Here is a 14,618-nt window from a genome sequence, read left to right as displayed (position 1 = left end):
CGAGTGGGGTCCCGCTCCTGACCGGCAGCACGGCCGACCGCGGGAAGGGCTCGCTGCGCGGCGGGCTCGCACCTCGACCGGGTTGATCACTGTGCCTAGAGAGCGGCGAGGCCGCGGGGGTGGCGGTGCGTGTAAGCGGGAAGTGGTGGGCTGTGCTCCTGGGGCGGAGTGCTGCTGGCAGCCCTTTGAGATGGGGCGCGGTGTTCCGTGGGCACCGCATGCGTGTCGTAGGTTATTGGCTGGCAAAGGCCGTGGCGTAAGGATACTCAGAATCTTTGGGCCTGTACAACGCTCAGAGGGAAACATAATTTGCTATTTTGGGTCACGGAGGATTTTTTTATTCCTCTCAAGTTCACGCACTTGGTAGCTTTGCAGCTAAAATCCTGTGTTAACGTGAAACGTCTGTCTCACGAAAATAACAAGCATCCAACCTTCGTTGCACAAAGTGTGTTTTCCTCTGTTAAGAAACGTAAGCATTCCAACATAAAGTTTTAGTCCAACTTCGTGGATTGGACTAGATGTTCTCCAGAGGTTACTTCTAACCCCAGTGATTCTATGATTCCTCCAGTTGTGCTGAGGATCCCCTGACAGAAGCACTCCAGGCAGAATGTTTGGCTTCCCTTTTCAGACACTGAATGAATTAAGCATGGCTCTTCCTTAACGTGGAGGTTTCTGTTTAGTGGTAGAACAGGGTGGATGGAAGAATATAAAATCCTCAATTTTTTTAGTGACTTTTTCAATAAATGTGTGTGGTCATGTTGAAATGGCAATAATAAGCCGCCAATATTCTTGCTTATATGGCTGCTTATATGGCTGGCTGTTAACTGCCTCTTAATTAAACTAGGCCACTGCTGGTCATGAAGATTTTTCTGATAGTGATGATGATGATAATATCATAGATTTGCATGAGTTCTTAGGCAAGAATATCTTCAGATACAGGTGTTAGCAGGTGGGGAAGATGTCGCTTTCAATTGCATATGGTATAGCTTACAAGTTGTTTACTGCACTTCTTGCTCTAGCTGCGTAGCTGCTGGGGACAGAGTCTGCACTGATTCATAAATTTTGCTTGGACACGATGCGTTACTGCAGAAGTATGACCTGCTATGGCTTTTTACATCTCTGCAGTGACTTTGAAAGGTGAAGATCTTCACACCCATTGCTAGGTCTCCATGGAAAGTGATAAAAAGGGATAACCTTCTAGGACTCAAATCATTCGTAATCAGAAGTGTATCTTTCCTGGAAAGCAAATGGCTGGAGTTTTAAGGGCACGCAGGTATCACTGCAAGGAAGTAGCATCGCAGAGAAAGCAGTGCCCTACCTTGCATACTTGTACAGCAATGTGTGTGATTTATGCATGTTTATTTCTGATTCTTATAACAGTGATGTCTGTTGTATATTCCCAGATCTTATTACACGTACATTTGTGTATTTCATTTGAAGAGAATGGCATTCAAAACTGTATCTGAAAGGCATTTAAAACTTCAAGGGAGAAGAACTCAAAAATACCTTTAGAAATTTTCAATTGCAATACTTCTGAATTCAATTTTTTTTTCCTTTTTTTTTGTCTTCTGTGTATCACAGGCACATTTATTGCAATCATAGAATTGTTAAAATTGGAAAAGATCATCTAGTCCAACCATCCACCTACCACCAATATGCCCACTAAACCATGTCCCTAAGTACTGCATCTACCCTTTCCTTCAACACCTCCTGAGAGGGTGACTCTGCTGCTTCCCTGGGCAGCTGTTTCTATGCAACAATATAATACTCTGGAGACAACCTGTAACTGAAATGTCAGAGCGGCGTGAAAAGCAACAAAAATTGTAGCTGATCAATTAAAACATAGTGAATATCTTCACTAACGGAAGAGGCATTCAACTTTTAAGTAAAATCAACATAAAAGCAAAACAGATTTTTTGAGAATAGAGAACAAAGCGAGGCTTGATCAGAAAATCAACTTGTTTCTTCCAGTTTTCATTGCAAAGCCCTTTAAAATAGCATTATGATAAAAAGCACATCTGATGTCAAAGCTGTGCCAAACTAATAATATGCAATGAAATTTTTAGAAACAAAGTGGATTTCATCAATGGTTCTAATTTTATCCCGTGACTCTTTTTATGGAAGATATACGTTGGTTCATTTAGCATTCCAAATAAAGTTCTGCCACAGAAGTTGGAGACTGTGCTTCATTCTTTTGGCTGTTTGCAAATAGAAAATAGACTTATTCCAGTTTTAATTATTTAATTTCTAGCCAATGCTTGTATGTGTGTCTTTGAAAATAGGTTGATTCAAAATTGCTGTGCACGTTAGAGATCTCATTTAATGAAATAAATTAGCTTCATTATCGGTGACAGTGATGTTAATATACTTTTAGTATGAAAATCAGGTCATTAATTCACGTGTTGCACGCTGCCGGGTGAGATGCTGTAAGGCTTTTAATTACATCTATATTTGTTTTTTCTAGAAGTGTATACTTTTTATATTTAAGAGTGTTCTTCTAAAATTTTTGAAGTCATACTTCTGAGAACATTTTGATAATTACAGTTTTTACTAATTAAAAAAAAAAAAAAGCAGGGATGGAAAGCAAAACAAATGGGCTATATAGTCAGTTGGTGATGGGAAGAAAACTGGATGTGACACTTTAAAGGCCAGGATAAAAGAGCCAGCTATTAGCAAAAGCAGAAAAATACTGTTCAATTTCTGAGCTGTTTTTTCAACTGTAGCATTTCTCAAAACTGCATTTTGGAATGCTGTTTTTATTTTTCTTTCAGACTGCGGCGAGCTTCAGAAATCAACCATGGGCATTAAAGGTTTACAGGGATTTGTGGCGAGAGTTTGCCCTGATGCATGCAGAATGGTAGATCTGAAAGAGATGGCAGAAAAACACCGCATCGATCATCCAGATGTCACACCTGTTATTGTAGTAGATGCCATGAGTTGTGTTCGACACTGGTACACACCAGAATCCTGGGTGTGTGGTGGCCAGTGGCGAGAGTACCTTACTGTTTTAGAGGATTTCATTGAAACTTTTAAAGCAGCTGGTATCGAGTTGGTGTTTTACTTTGATGGAGTGGTAGAAGAGAAAAAGAGAGATGAGTGGATCAAACGGAGGCAGCAGAATAACAAGGAAATAGCCAATCTATTTCAGTTTATCAAGACTCACAGGAAACAGCCGGGGAGAGGAATGTTCGTTCTTCCCTCAGCTTTGCCTACTTTTACACGGTTTGCTCTAAAGTCACTTGGTCAAAAAACAGTGTGCACGTTGCAAGAGGCAGACTTTGAGGTGGCTGCATATGGTTTGCAACATAACTGCATGGGAATTCTTGGTCAAGATAGTGACTACCTCATCTATAATACATCTCCCTATTTTTTCCATTGAGAAGCTCTGCTTGGACAGACTAGTCACTGTTATGTACTCCAGAGAAGATCTTTGCCGTGCACTGGGTCTTAATATAATGCACCTTCCTCTCTTTGCTTGTTTGCTTGGCAATGATGTTGTTCCAGAAAACTTGCTGGAAGGCTTCTGGCATAAATGTTTAGTCATCTGTCCCTCCAGGAATAAGAGCTACAACAGAAGAACAAGCATAATTTTAGCTGTAGCGAATTATATCTCCAAAATTCCATGCTTGTACAGCAGCCTGAAACACTTGGAAGATATGCTACCTCTGGGATCAGACAAGACATTACTTCACAGAGGAATGGAGTCCTATCTTTTGCCAGGGCAGCAGTCTCCATGGATTCCTCCTGATGCAAGAAATTTCAGTATGTTCTCAGGTCAAGAAGAAACAGCCATGTGTCAAGATAAGGAAATCTTTCAGGTACTTTGGCTTCTAAAGCTTAATGGGTATTTCATTGTCGTGACTACTTAGTGAAAGCTGGTACTGAGAATGCTGATCCTATGCATTTAAATTTGCTGGAGCAATGATTAGAAGCATTGTATATGTAATGCTCAGGGCAGATGCAGCACATTTTAATTAAGTTGTTCCTCTCTTTTTGAAGTATCAGACAGGCCAAATAATGGGAAGCAGCACATGTATGGGCCCACAGTGGGCAAAGAGATGTGCTTTCCATGTATTGTACAATGAAATAACTTGCTTTTTGCTTTGAGAACCTGCAGGTCGGATACAGCTGGTTAACGGTCTGTGCCTGGCACAGGCAGTCAAAGTACCAAAGGGGAGCTGTGCTAAGAACGCAGAAGTTGAAATTGCTTTCATGGAGGTGTTGGAAAAGCTTCCAATAAATCTATATTTCACGATTTTAGGACCACACTCATTACTGTTCAGATACATAATCCATGGATGAACCAAAAGCAGAGGCCTGTTAATTCTTGAAGGGCAGGTCTGTGTGAAGAAGTTTCACATATGGCTTCCTGCATGGGCAGAGATGCACTGGTGTTGGGTTGTGAAGAGGTACTGTCTGCAGATTGGATATATTAATTAGGGTTTTCTGCCTGGCTAGTAGAAAACTGCTGCCAACACATGCACTGATCTTTACACCAACTGGGCCACATTGCATCCAAGTCTATACAACAGTAGTAAGTTTAGAGTATAACTGCAAATGCATGGCAATTAAGAGAATGTATTGAAGTTTAATTAAAAAAAACTCTAAAGGAGATGATAGCAATTACTGTTACTCCCTGTTTTGTTAGGTATATAGAGGCTTCAAAGAGAGTTTTTTTTTGTCTGTCTGTTACTTAATTTCTTTTAAAGCTGTTTTTCTGTTTCCTCGTTATATTATTCTCATGTAATCCTATAATGTACATTTTCCTTTTCAGAAAGACTCTAAAGCACTTAAAAGTTAAATTAAAACCTATGCAATGCTCATTTCACCTAAACTGTAGACATCTGGGTTTGATGTTAACCACACACAAATACAATACATGTAGTTTTTCACTGTACTAGTTAAACAGAAGACACCACTGAAAAAAAAAAAAAAACATCACTACATCCTAATTAAATGTTGAAAAATACTGTTTATGTTTGAAGTGCAAGGAAAAATTAGGTAGAATGTAATCATCATGTTGGATTACAGCCAGGACAATAGTAGTAATATCCTTACTCCTTAAGAGAACGTATCATGTGGTATTTATGACAAGAGGTCATTATTTCTTGATCTTTCATTTTAAGGGTTGCAGTTCTCTAGCATTGTGCTGAGCTACTACTGTATACTACTACTGTATACTACTGTATGCTACTACCTTGCATATTAATGTTTAGAAGCTTCATTGAAGAACACCTCGCTCTTGCTGCATAAATCCTATGTTAAGCCAGTCACTGAGTCAAGGAACTTACAGTCAAAATTGAAGACATTTTAACTAGTCTTCTGCTTTTCTACAACAAGTGTTTGGATATTTGTATGTTGTGTGTGCGCTTTGTTTCATATTTTGGAGTCTTTAAAATAATTCCATTTGCACTGCACATTATATAAAATGCACATAGCTGGCATATTCAGCCCAGTTCCCAGTTCAAGGACATAACCTCATGTTATCGCTTCCCTCGGGTTTGGTTTTGTTTTATGTAAAAGCAGATTTGGGAGACTGCATTTCTTCCAGGGCAACCATAAATATATTGCTATAAGAAAATGCTCTGTTGATTGTACAGAAGCCTACTGTACATTTTGTACTCATGTGTGCAGTTCTTTGGAAAGTATGACATTTCAGTTTGAGTTAGTTTTGATCCATAATGAGCAGTGCTTGACTGCAGCTTTGAACTCCTGAGTTCCCATTCTGGCAGACACTGGAATTCTGTGGAGACGGCGAGTTTCTCCAATCTGGCAATTCCCAATGAAAGAGACTGAGAGAGTTGTGTATATGCACAACCCAAGTCACATAGATAGCATGACACATAGGGAGTGCTGAGCAGAGAAACTTCAGTGCCTGCTCACCATACAGTATGGATCCAAGAGAGTCTACTAGTGGTACTCCGTGGAAATAATAGATCTCATTCAACTGTTTGAGCACCCCTACAGTTTGGTTTGGGTTTGTGAAGTACCAAGTATGGCTGGCTTTGTCCTTGCCCAGTCCAGTTTAAGGTTAGGTGCCTGAGAGCAACACTGTTGCTTTTCCATATAAGATGTTCCAGACCAGCAGTCCCTATTGGTACTCTCTGCGTACAGATGTGTCCGTACCCAGTGTGTGGTTAACCTGCAGTCTGGGCACTGCTGTGATTCTGCTTCTCAGCAAGTCTGGAGAACTTGTTTTCCTCACTGCAGCAGACTATTTCTTTCCCTGGGAGAAAAACTATTGCAAGGTAAGACTGTGGTGAGTTTAAGTATTCCAGATTCACCACTATGTAAACTACACAAATTCAACTACTCTCGGAAGAGACTGGTGTAGTTCATCTTGAAATAGAATAAAAATGTTGGGTTTTGTCATGCTTTCACTTTTTTTTTTCTTTAAGTGCATATACCCTTTTTTAGAAAGGGAAAGACGAGTGACTAATGGAGGGCAGTTCATTTTTCTACATCTGCATTCAGAATTAATTTGAGGAATGATTACTCTTTAAAAGATGTCATGGAAAAACAACTACCAATTTTCAGAATTCAGGGAGAGACTAACGAGAAGGGCAATGACGAGTTCCCTGGTAATCCCTATCCATAAAATGATACATGTCTGAAAATATACCGTACTCCTTCTTTTTTAAAAAGTGCGTGTTCCCTCCCAAACATTCTGTCTACTTCCCCTGATAAAGTAATAAAGTGTCTTCCAGTAGTGAATGCATTTATTTTTTTCTGTTTTTACTATTTGATTGTTCTTACTTTTGAAGATAATGCCTTCTTTCTTTGAACAAACAGTTAGCTAAAGAACATCACATCCAATCTGAAAATTATGCAATCTTCAATATCCTGAGTAATGGAGAGCTTGAGTGCAGCAACTCTTTGGAAGATGATTGTGATACAGAGATTCCTGGACAGGCACTCATCTATCGCCCTGCTCGTCAGCATATTTATTCTGTCTTGTTGGAATCAGAAGGAGGTAAGGTTGAGACTCCTTACGCTACCATTCAGGCACACTTTGAATTCTGAAATCCGAAATCTTGAATTCACTGCACTGTTTCATTGGCTAATTCAGCATGGCATTTAGGATAGAAGCTGGGCAGCTGAAATGTACTTTGTGAGGAATCAACAAAAAAACTTCACAAATTGTTTTTCTACATGTTGCTAAATTTCAGTGCTTTTAAAGAGATGTTTTTAAAAATATTTTGTTAAATGGGAAGTTATGAAAGTTGTTAATGACCAAAAGATTGAGCAAAACTGTGACGTTTAGGCCATTTTAAGAGTTGGAGAGGATATGAAACCTTATTTTGCTTTAGAAAGTATAGCTCCTAATGAATTAGCTTCAGCTGTAATGTTCTTCTGCAAAACAGTAATGCACCGTTGCCATTTTATCTTCTTTACCTTGACTTTAAGTTTGCAATTTTAAGAACACTTTCTAGGCAAATGTATTTATTGCAGTAATACAAATAGTCATGCTGGTGATTATTAGTGCTTTTATCAATGTGGAAGAAAGTAAGATTTATTTATCCAGTGGTGTAAATAGATTCTGCAGTGGGTGTATCTGTGCTTCTATTCTGCTTTAAGACAAGGAATTATTTATGCTCTTAGTGGCTTTTAGGCAGTGACTTGAAAATTAAAACTGTATTGCAGTTTTATCCTTTTTAATATGTTGCTAATCACTTTACATTTTTATTAATGAAAGTGCAAAACTATCTACTTAATATTCAAAATTCAAAGAAAAGCCTTATATGTTAAGTACCTGACTTCCTTCACCAACTGGAGTTTGAAGTCGCACCATAATAGGAAAAAAAATTGGAAAAACTGAATCAGAGTTTACATAGTCCTTTAGAGAGAATAACAAAAAGCTCAGCAGTAGCCATGCACATCTGTCATCTTTCATTTTTCGGCCTACTGCCTCTAAATTTTGTAGACAATTATAACTTGGTTGGGTTTTGTTTATTCCTCTACGCAGCAGGATGTTCATTGATGTTTTCAGAAACACCCCGAACCAAAACTTCCAATTAACAATTGTTGCTGCAAGATGGCAGGGTAGTGGGCAGATTTGCATCTGTGTTAGTTTTTTGTAGTACTCAGATGAAGTAGATCAGAATTGAAATGCAGAAACATTAATTTAGAATTCTAATGAATATGAAATTTGGACATGAAGGAGATTTTCTTTTAAGAAAGTGATTTTTTAAAATAAAACCACAGATAACACGTATTACTTGCTCTCGGTTCATGCTTCAAATTCCAGAAAAAAAATTCTGCAGTAGATTAAGCTGAACACCCCCAGTTCGCCTTTCCAAAAAGATACAAGGAGTGTATCTGCATGGGTCCCATATTAAATCTGCATTTATTAATTTCCTGCATCTATTTACTAGCTGCTATAACTACGTTGCTTTCCAGTGTTTCATTGGTTGGTATTTTGTTCCAGTGTATATTTGTTTCCAGACCATTAATTAGTCTCTATGGAGATTTATCAGTAAATGTCCATGTTACTTTTTTATGAATTTGCTTCTAAAGCTACAAGGCAGTAACATTCTCTACAAAGCGGAATCCTTCAACAGATTTACTCAGATAAAGTCAATTATTTTTTGTAATTCAGTGGGAGGTAGAAGGGGGAGATGTAAACTACGCTGTATGCAGATTGTCATATAATGTAGAATTACTTGGAATTAGCATTAAAATAAGAGTTTACTGGAAGGAATCAACCAATTAAGTTAGTGCACATGGAGTCTGCTGCCATCATGAAAAAACTGCCACTGTAGTTCATGCAAAAGTTGGCTAACTACACAATGTTCCATTTTGCAGTTTGGATACTGGCCTCTCTGCAGTTCACAAATCTGCTTATTTACTGTTTAAAATAGAGACAACACCAGCCAATATTTTGCAAAAGCAGTGATTGCAGTTTTAGTTAAGAACAGGTGAAAATTATTTAAACTGCTTTGTCTACCTTGAGACAAGAAGATCTTGTAAGTTTTGAATGTTTAGGTTGAGGTTTTCAAGTAGCCTAAGATACCCAAGAATCAACAGGAGCTGGATATCATATCCTTTGAAATCACTTGCATAGAATATGCCACTTTGCCTGAAGCCGTAGTGTAATAAGCAGTGCCAGTTTAATTCTCTTGCACAGCCACTCATTTCAGTCCCTTTGCAACCTCACAGTTGTGCTGGTGCAGCTGTTTGTGAAGCTACATGGTGACCTATATTGAGAAACAGAAAATAGTCACTTTCTCCCCTCTTACTTCCTTGCAGTTGGGTAACTAACCTGGTTCTGTTTTCCTGTCCAGCTCTGTGTTCACAAACAGTTATGGTGAGGGGATGACAGGGAGTAGGAATGAATGAATCAGCTCTTACCTGAAAATGTGAGCAAGTGTGCTGGAATAATTGCTCATGGAGCTATGACTTTGTAATTTGGTGTATGGTGAGCATATGCATACTTTTACTCACTGAAATGTTACCAGAATCAGAGCCTTATTTTTGACTCAATGAAAATTAACTGAGGACTGATGGTGATCTTGACAATACAGCATTTGTTGTCTATCTTTTAAAAATATGTATAATTAATACTATTGGAGCTTCTTCTCATCATTAGGTTGAGTATTGTTTATAGTGATACATAAGCTGACAACTTCTAGCATTGTTCTTAGAACAATTATACTGTTAGAGAAAATTACAGAGGAGGGAAAAACAACAGTAAGTAGTACAGCCAAGCTCTTTTGTGCACAAAGAATTCAGAACAAAGCCGACAGGTTTTGGCATGAGCTCAGTTCATGGAAATACCTGCACCAGTTGCAAGGTTATGTAATGTGGCCTGAACACGTGGCCAGCTCCTGGAAGTCCTGGCATCACTCCCAGTTCTAAGATTAGCAGCCAAGACTGACCATGCCTTTGAGACTGTCAAAAACAGGCCATTAGGAGAATTTTTGCCAGTTGCCACCAGGGATAGCTCAGTAGGGCTGTTGTTGCAGGTGTAGAGGAGCACAGAATTTCCAGCAGTCTCTAATTTTGGTGTTTTGCACATAGCTGATTTTTTTTTTTTTTTACCTGCTAGGCAGACCTTTCGTGATTCGTTCGGAAGCTATTTAAGCAAAGGAGCTGCTGCTTCTGCTATTGGTGATATTCTGCGTATGCATTGTTGGGGGGGGGAAATTTGAAAAGTTAAACCTTTTCTTTTTTCTTTTCCCCTAGCAATAATTCCATGCCAGGAGGTTTGGCATTTAGTAATCAAACCTCTATTTTGTTCTTGCTAGGTTTAATGTCAATTTGCATGACTTGGGTTTCAGCTGTATTTATTTGGCATCTTATGAGAACAGTCATATATTTCTGTTACTAAGGATTATAACAGTACTGAGCTGATGCGATGCTGCATAGATTAAAAAGATGATACTATAAGTTTCCCACTATTTTCTCTTCTTACTGTACTTGAGCTCAATGGGTGATGTAAAAATAGTATTTCACTGGCATTTGGAATCAAGTGACATTTTGATAAGCTGTTTTGTGAGTTGTGGAGCTTTGTGGCTCCCCCAGCTTCCCTCAGCAAAGTTTTGTATTTCCATGTTCCTGCTATCCTCTTAACTTCTCACATCCACAGCGTTCCATCATGCAATATATTGTGTCCTCAAGTATGTCCCCTACTGTCTGTTGCTCTCCACAGATCCTTTCTGTCTTTTCATTCAGCTCTATTTCTTCCTTTGCTATTTGCCATCTTGATTTGAGGTGGAAAAAGTAACTTGGCTTCCCTGCCTTTCTTTCACTTGGTGCCCTGATAGGATCCTCCTGTCTGCCAAGTCACTGGCTTCGTGAAATGTTTTGCAATTTCATATGGTTGAAATCTTTTGTGCTCTTCCATATTGAGGTGAAAAAGACCTGTGGGTCCATTGATTAATTAAAAGACAGGCATCTTAATTGTATAAGCCTTGCTTCTTTAAGAAACCAGGCTGAAACCTGGGAGTTTGAACAAGCTGAATGGATTGAATAAATCAGAGTAATTTACTTAATAATCCTTAAAACAGAATGCTCAGTCATCAGAATGTTTTGTGAAAGTGACTTTGGAATATTAAATTTGAAGGTTTTCTTAATGAAATAACATTGTCATTGGTAGTAATTTGTAATCAAGGTGTGAAACTATTTATGCACTGAAATACTCAGTTTAATGTGTTTATTTCCCCTACTGAAGGAATTTTTCATTGTATTCTTTGTATCAGCAGTTTTCAAACAATGAAGCATCCTAAGCACACATGTAGGGCTGTCCTTTGCAATTCAGCTGCCAACTCTTCAGTTTATTGGGAGCTTGTACTCTAGGTCCATGCTTCAGGAAGAAAGAAGAAAGCAGGGTAGTAAAATGTTTTGTCGTGTTTTTCTTCTTCCATATCCCTGAGACTAGCACCATGTCTGAGGAATTTTATGTCAGCACTCATTTTCTGCATGGAACTATGGACAAGGTCAGGAAACAGCTTCCCTTGGATTTTAAACTTTAAAAGTCGGTGTGGGGTGGAGAATGTGTGGCTCAAAAGTAGAGAAACTTTTAAGTAAAGCAACACCTTAGTCTTTATTTGGGATGGTGAGGTACGGTTCGGGTTTGAGGGCTAACAAGCCACTTGAGCTATTAGACATAAATAATCTTTTTATACCAGATAAAAGATTGGGAACAGTGGCATCTAAAAGATCTGCATCTTGCTGTGGTGTGATTCCACTGCTGTGAGCTTTCAAATAGATAGTTAAAGCCTCCTATAAAAATTTTATCTTTATAGGCATGGAAACTGTCAGGTCAAGTTGAGAAGAGAATCGTGTTGAGGACTGGCTGCATATGTGGCCTTGTGAGGTTGAGGTAGCTTATGCAGGTCCCTAAGCTACACCAAATGCCTCTGCAGCTGCCTGAGCTGCCTTAGAATGGGAGGGCCTAAAAATGGATGAAAGATGTTGTAGAATGTTTTTCACTGACTTTTTCGTTTGAATTTCTGACTGTAATTCCCAAGTCAAAACTCAGCATTTATTGTGCATAATATAAACTCTCTTCATTTGTCCTGATGGTTTGTCATAAAGATAGTAAAATTATTTTTTCTTGGTTGGTTTGTTTTTAAAGAAGCTGAACAAACACGTCATTATGAAGTACTTTCTATTACTTAGAATCCTTACCACCACTCTTTATTTTATACAATTGTCAGTACTTGCACTTCTCTCACTCACCCAATTCTGTTTATTTTTAGATGGAGCATGTCCTGTGGTAAAAGAGTGGTTTGTCTATTGTGGAAATCCTCTACAACAGCCAGACCTGATACAACCTGTGCAGCCCTCTATTCCAGGTAGGATGAAATAGTGTTTAAATCTGAAATAGTGACATCACTGAAATCAGGTTAGAAGGCATCAGACATCCAAAGACATTATCAGACATGATATCCAAAGTAGTTGTGGAAATCTGGGAGCTAGACTAAAAGTGCTGTATGCCTATAATTGCTTCTTTTTGCCCTGTGTAATTATAAGAGGATTCAGCTTTGAGTTATATCTTATTACCATGCCTTGTGCAACACAGTGCTAATTCAGACATTCATTCTAAAATGCAAACAATTCCTTAAATGTTTTAAGTACTGCTCTGAGGCCACGATGAGTGGTGTGTGGGGCTATAATTAAAATTCTCCTGTGGAGCTGAGAGAATGAGTTAATGAGACTGGTGGAGAATACGGCTATTTTAGATCACCTGAGACAGCTCAGAAAAGAGAACCCAGTTTTCAGCAGAAGTGTAGTTACCTGCTTTTGTGTGATGTCTTTCACTGTCTTAAGCACTGAGCGTTTTGTATGTTCATACTGTCTTTCCTTTGGTAAAATATGTGTTCTTGAGCACTCTTTGTGAAGTCTTTATTATGAGGAATGTGTTCATGGGAAAGGATACTTTAGTTAAAAGATTAGGCACTGTATATGTCACTCATCTGTTTGTCGCTAAACTATATCATGCTATACAAGTTTAGGATAGGAAGTAAACAGTACTATATCATTTTTGGTTTTTGTTTGGTTGTTTGTTTTTGAGAGGGAAAATTGTTCTAATTGTTAATTTGACCATGCTATTGTGCTTGCAACCACTCTATCTTTATTCTCACAGCTATAGCTCTCTTTCTCTTCAACCAATAGTATGTGGATCCAGGAGCTCAGAGGATTTGTGGTCTTTATAGGAAAAACATTATTTCCATTGATATACCTCTGATATCTTGTTAAGAAAAATGATCAGCTAATATATTTTTTAGAGTAATTTCTAACACTTCTTTCAGTACTCAGAGCTTTGCATAGCAGTCCTCCTTCTGATCTGATTTAAATCCTTTCACTGCTTTTTTGTGAATATACACATCAAGTTGGAGCACGCTGCCTTTTTTGTTGTTGTTATTAGGGATTGCTTTAGATGTTACAGTAAAATGTCTCTTAAAGTATCCTAAGATTGTATGTTTATCTTCATTATTAAAGCTGGTAATACCTTAGAACAGTCTTCAAATTCAAGATTGATGAAAAGACAGCTGATCTTTAGATAGCAGCCTGTTCAAAATCCTTTTGAAAGGACATATTTGGAAAGAATTGAGTTATATAAACAAAGTGCAAACAAGCCCTTCATTTGATATACAATAATTTCGCCGTGCAGTAGCTCCAATATGTTATTAGCAGAGCGATTATCTAATTGACTTGATGATGGCATAAAATCATTGTGAAATTTTCCAGATGGATATGAATAGGCAGGATAAAAGCTGATTTGCCTGTCCTGTAGAACTGTTTTATTTCAGCGTATAATGGTGTGAGAACATGCAATTGTAAAACAAACAAACTCAAAGAAGTATAAACGATTTCTATGTAATTACTCTCTGATTGCATGGTAAATATTATGGTATTGTTGTGAAATGTTCCTTCCTAGGTAATATAGTACCTTCTTCCTTTATTGGGAGGAATGTACTCTGATTCTACTGCTCTGCAAACACCACGCACAGAACCCACCTTCATGTTGACAATAAATAGAATTTCAAATTACTTTGTTTGTGTACAGCAGCTGCATATCAGGAGTTTGTAAAAACATTATCTTTGGAGACATAATCTTCACTAACTCAGTAATGAAAGGCTGTTCTAGCAGACTATTAAAAAGGGGGTGGAGGACTTCTAGTGTTTATTTTTAGTGCTCTGTTGTCATTCCTTCAGCGAACAAATATTTTTCTAAAATTTTTGCAGTCCATATTTGTATGCCTTACATTCGCTCATGCATCTTTTATTTTCCACAGCACGTCTTTCTAATTCACCAAATAAGGTTCTCTACGGCGCATCACATTTTTCAGACAGGGATCACATTTAGAGCTACATTTAAAGAAGTTTTTAAGGGAAGTTAAGAGTTCAAAGCTGTCAATCAAGATCAGGTTACTCAAAAAAGACAAGAAACCCTAGGAGGAACTATTTGAGAAATCACAGGTGCAATCAGTCTGAGGAAGTTCTTTGTTCAATTTTTTGGGGAAAAAAAGAATAGCATCATAGTAACTACTTTAGAAGTTTACTGAAAATATATGGGAAATCTTGACTCTTGTATTTGATTTGGATTAAAAAAGAAAGAATATTTGGTATGAATTTTGAATTGTGCTTCATTAAAAATTATAGATTTCACA

General features: G+C 38.0%; 1 protein-coding gene across 1 annotated transcript in view; it reads left to right on the top strand.

The window, feature by feature from the left end:
• Window positions 1–6: 6 nt before the first annotated feature.
• Window positions 7–14,618, top strand: part of FAM120B (family with sequence similarity 120B) — a 49,420-nt gene continuing 34,808 nt past the window's right edge. Inside the window, 5 exon segments of the mRNA XM_010707034.3 lie at window positions 7–1,137; window positions 2,772–3,367; window positions 3,369–3,818; window positions 6,793–6,973; window positions 12,204–12,299. Of these exon segments, the coding sequence (XP_010705336.1) occupies window positions 1,104–1,137; window positions 2,772–3,367; window positions 3,369–3,818; window positions 6,793–6,973; window positions 12,204–12,299 (1,357 nt within the window). The 5' untranslated portion in view covers window positions 7–1,103.

The sequence above is a fragment of the Meleagris gallopavo genome, chromosome 2, assembly GCF_000146605.3.
Source record: "Meleagris gallopavo isolate NT-WF06-2002-E0010 breed Aviagen turkey brand Nicholas breeding stock chromosome 2, Turkey_5.1, whole genome shotgun sequence".
NCBI classification, from domain to species: Eukaryota; Metazoa; Chordata; class Aves; order Galliformes; family Phasianidae; genus Meleagris; species Meleagris gallopavo.
This window is presented reverse-complemented; position numbering and strand designations above follow the sequence as displayed.